At 53.2% G+C, this 3,381-nt stretch overlaps 2 protein-coding genes across 3 annotated transcripts in view; both read left to right on the forward strand.

The window, feature by feature from the left end:
• Positions 1-355: 355 nt before the first annotated feature.
• Positions 356-3,381, forward strand: part of LOC123097795 (lipid phosphate phosphatase gamma) — a gene marked incomplete at its 5' end in the record, with an annotated part of 5,361 nt that continues 2,335 nt past the window's right edge. For both annotated transcript variants that reach the window (XM_044519621.1, XM_044519622.1), the window contains 2 exon segments: positions 356-969; positions 1,730-1,940. In XM_044519621.1, coding sequence (XP_044375556.1) covers positions 356-969; positions 1,730-1,936 — 821 coding nt within the window.
• LOC123097796 (serine/arginine repetitive matrix protein 1) overlaps positions 1,947-3,381 on the forward strand; it is a gene marked incomplete in the record, with an annotated part of 2,684 nt that continues 1,249 nt past the window's right edge. The window contains 1 exon segment of the mRNA XM_044519623.1: positions 1,947-3,374. Coding sequence (XP_044375558.1) covers positions 3,076-3,374 — 299 coding nt within the window.

Consider the following 3,381-nt stretch of genomic DNA (forward strand, 5'->3'; position numbering starts at 1 on the left):
AAGAAAAAGAGACCTATTGAAAATGGCGTTTTTTTTAGCATCAATACAGACACAAGCGCTTATATATACACGCATACACTTACCCCTATGAACGCACACACGTACACCCTACCCGTATGAGCACCTTCGAAAGACTGAGCCGGCATATCATCTTGAGATTTAAATCCTGAAATAAATTCAGGAATAGTGCGAGCACAAGGATTTGAACCCTGATGGGTTGGAATACCACTGTCCACCTAACCATCTTAACCACATGTTGATTCGCGCTGAAAATGGCGCCTGAACCAACTCAATCTGGATCATCAGATTCATCCGTAGCTCTAGGCTTCTCCTTGTACCGCACCCCCACGCGTCCACCGTCCACGCCCCACTTCTTCTGGCACGCGCACGCGTCTTCACGCCCCGCCCGAAAAGCGCAACGCGCAGATCCCCTATACGCGATACCCCAATCGAAGAAGAGAGGAAAAAGAAAGCGAGCTCTGCGGCGGAGCCATGTCCGGGGCCGGGGAGTACCAGGAGATGGCCGCGTCGGTGCCGCCGGCGCTCAAGGCCATCACGCTCACCCACGTCCGCTACCACCGGGGCGACAGGGTCGGCCTCTTCCTCGCGTGGGTCTCCCTAATCCCCGTCTTCATCAGCCTCGGCGGCTTCATCTCCCACTTCATGTTCCGCCGCGAGCTGCAGGGCATCTGCTTCGCCTTGGGGCTCCTCGTCTCGCAGGTCCTCAACGAGCTCATCAAGCACTCCGTCGCGCAGTCCCGCCCGGCCTCGTGCGAGCTGCTCGAGACCTGCGACTCCCACGGATGGCCGTCCAGCCACGCGCAGTACACCTTCTTCTTCGCCACGTACCTCTCGCTCTTCGTGCTCCGGAGGTCGCCGGCGAGCCGCGTCATGGCCGCCTTCTCATGGCCTCTCGCGTTCCTCACCATGCTCTCCAGGGTGTATCTCGGCTACCACACCGTCCCGCAGGTCAGAGCCCCTGAATTTCGGATCCGATCTGCGCGGACGCGATGGGATTTTGATTATTGATTGATGCACTTTTAGCCAACGATTGGGCATTACAGTCAGATAATTTAAGACTTCTTCGAAATGCAGGATTTGCAAAACACTGGGATACTAATTGATATCCTACAGGAATCGAAATAATAAAAAAAGTGATCTAACCTTTCTATGAATCAATCATATGGGATTGGGTGGAAAGCAATACATACGATTTTTGGCGCTTTCATTCCTTTGATCCGAAGGGCCTTCATAGGGAAAGTTTGTATGGTTGAAACCATAGGGATTATTCACACAGGAATTTGCGTATCTGTTTGCATTTGAATTTCAATTGGTTGAAATCCATCAATTGAATCATTCGGATCTAAAACTCAAGAATATTTCTTTGAAAACACAAAAATTACAGCTAAAGCGCTATCCTTATGGCCTCAATAGGTGAATGAAATTCATATGGTTAATCTGTTGGACCTATCTGTTTGCATATGAATTTGAACCATAGGACAATTACATTTTGGATGGATATGTACTTGAAAGTTGGGTATTCTCTCTTCATAGTATACTTGTTCCTGAATCAGCAGTGTGATTCGTCTTAATGGCATCATCCTTGAGAAAAGTTGGTGGTCTCCCTGCATACCTGCTTGTTTGGAACATTGTTGGTTTTATTGCTTTTATAAATGTCATGACTGCCACTAAAAAACTGACATATATTTCAATTTGATGGGTTCATTAGGTTTTCGCGGGAGCAGTAGTCGGCCTTGTATTTGGTGCTATCTGGTACTGGTTCGCCAACACCATTCTTGCTCAATACTTCCCAATGATTGAGGAGAGCGCAATTGGGAGGTGGTTTTATATCAAGGATACTTCACATATTCAAGATGTGCTCAAGTTTGAGTATGATAATGCAAGGGCGGCAAGGAAGAAAGTTGCTACTGATTGAGGATGTAAGCCACAGCATCTCTTAACTTTTTGATCATCTGGCACATCTTGCTCTGACATGAATAACCATATCTCTACATCACAAGTACTCTGTTCTGCTCTTACATGAAGTATAAGCTGTCATCATCCATTAAAATGTGCTTCAGATTAGCAGTTTACAAATAGCATATGTAATTAAGTTAGATGCATATCATTTTACCTAATTATTTTTATGGAAGGGTTTTAGGTTCTTTGTGATATGACTACCTCATAATTCCCACATATCAACTTCTTTACCGAAAAAGGCTTTCGCCCCGCTTTATATATAAAGCAATGACCGACCACAGCTCAGATACAAACGCACAGCACCACAACCCACGCACACACCCAAGGCTGGATACATAGGCGCTGAGCGCAGCAACACTACCCCTAGTACTACAAGAGCAACCGGAGTCCTCAACCGTGGACACGCCAACGCGAAGGGAAGAAGCCGCATATGACGAACCGTGTGCTCCAAAGCGGCGCCTTCAAGAAGGTTACGACACCAGAGCGCCGTCACCGCCCGACCCAAGGATCAGAGTTTCCCCTGGAGCAACACGACGGGCAATGAGAGCCGCGACGACGCCTTCAAGAAGGGAGCGAGCTTCGCCGCCGCCAGTCCGTCCGAAGATCGAACAGGTTTTCACCCCGGCCAACACTCACCACCACCGGACGCCACATCCCATTGACCACGCCGCCCACACGGCCATGACCACCGGGTAGCACCTAACCACGGGCTCTGCCCAAGAGCACCGCGGAGCCACCACCAGGGCCGCCGCCCTGGCATCCAAGACCTGGACACCACCTCACTCGAGACCCACCGCTACCCCAACCAAAGATACGAGCGGAAAGGAACCACCTTTCGCACCCCTGGGCTGCCCCCAACGCCGAAACCCAGAGGCTGGCCAAAATTGGCCTCCATCGACCCGTCCTGCAGCCGGGCGCGAGACGAGCACGGTCCTGCTGCCGGGCGCGAGACGAGCACGGTCCTGCTGCCGGGCGCGAGACGAGCATGGTCCTGCTGCCGGGCGCGAGACGAGGTCGGTCCTGCTGCCGGGCGCGAGACGAGGTCGGTCCTGCTGCCGGGCGCGAGACGAGGTCGGTCCTGCTGCCGAGCGCGAGATGAGCGATGGACCGAAGTCGGGGGAAGGCCGAACCTTCGACGGAGGTAGCAACCAGTCGACGAGGAGAGGGCCGAAGGTCGAAACGGGCCGCCTAGAGACAAGCCGACGCCGGAAAGCCAGCCGCCGCCCCAGTCGACCCGTCGAGCTGCTGTGGAGCCGGCACGACGAAGCCACCACGCCGCCGCCGCCCACAGCCGGGACCGCAGCCGCGCCGGGCCGGGGCCCCAAACCCGAGCCACCGGCCAGAGAAGAGGCGAAATCCGGCCGGCACGCAACACCACCACAGCCACCATGCCGACGACGA

Source organism: Triticum aestivum, chromosome 4D (genome assembly GCF_018294505.1).
Source record: "Triticum aestivum cultivar Chinese Spring chromosome 4D, IWGSC CS RefSeq v2.1, whole genome shotgun sequence".
In the NCBI taxonomy this organism is placed as follows: Eukaryota; Viridiplantae; Streptophyta; class Magnoliopsida; order Poales; family Poaceae; genus Triticum; species Triticum aestivum.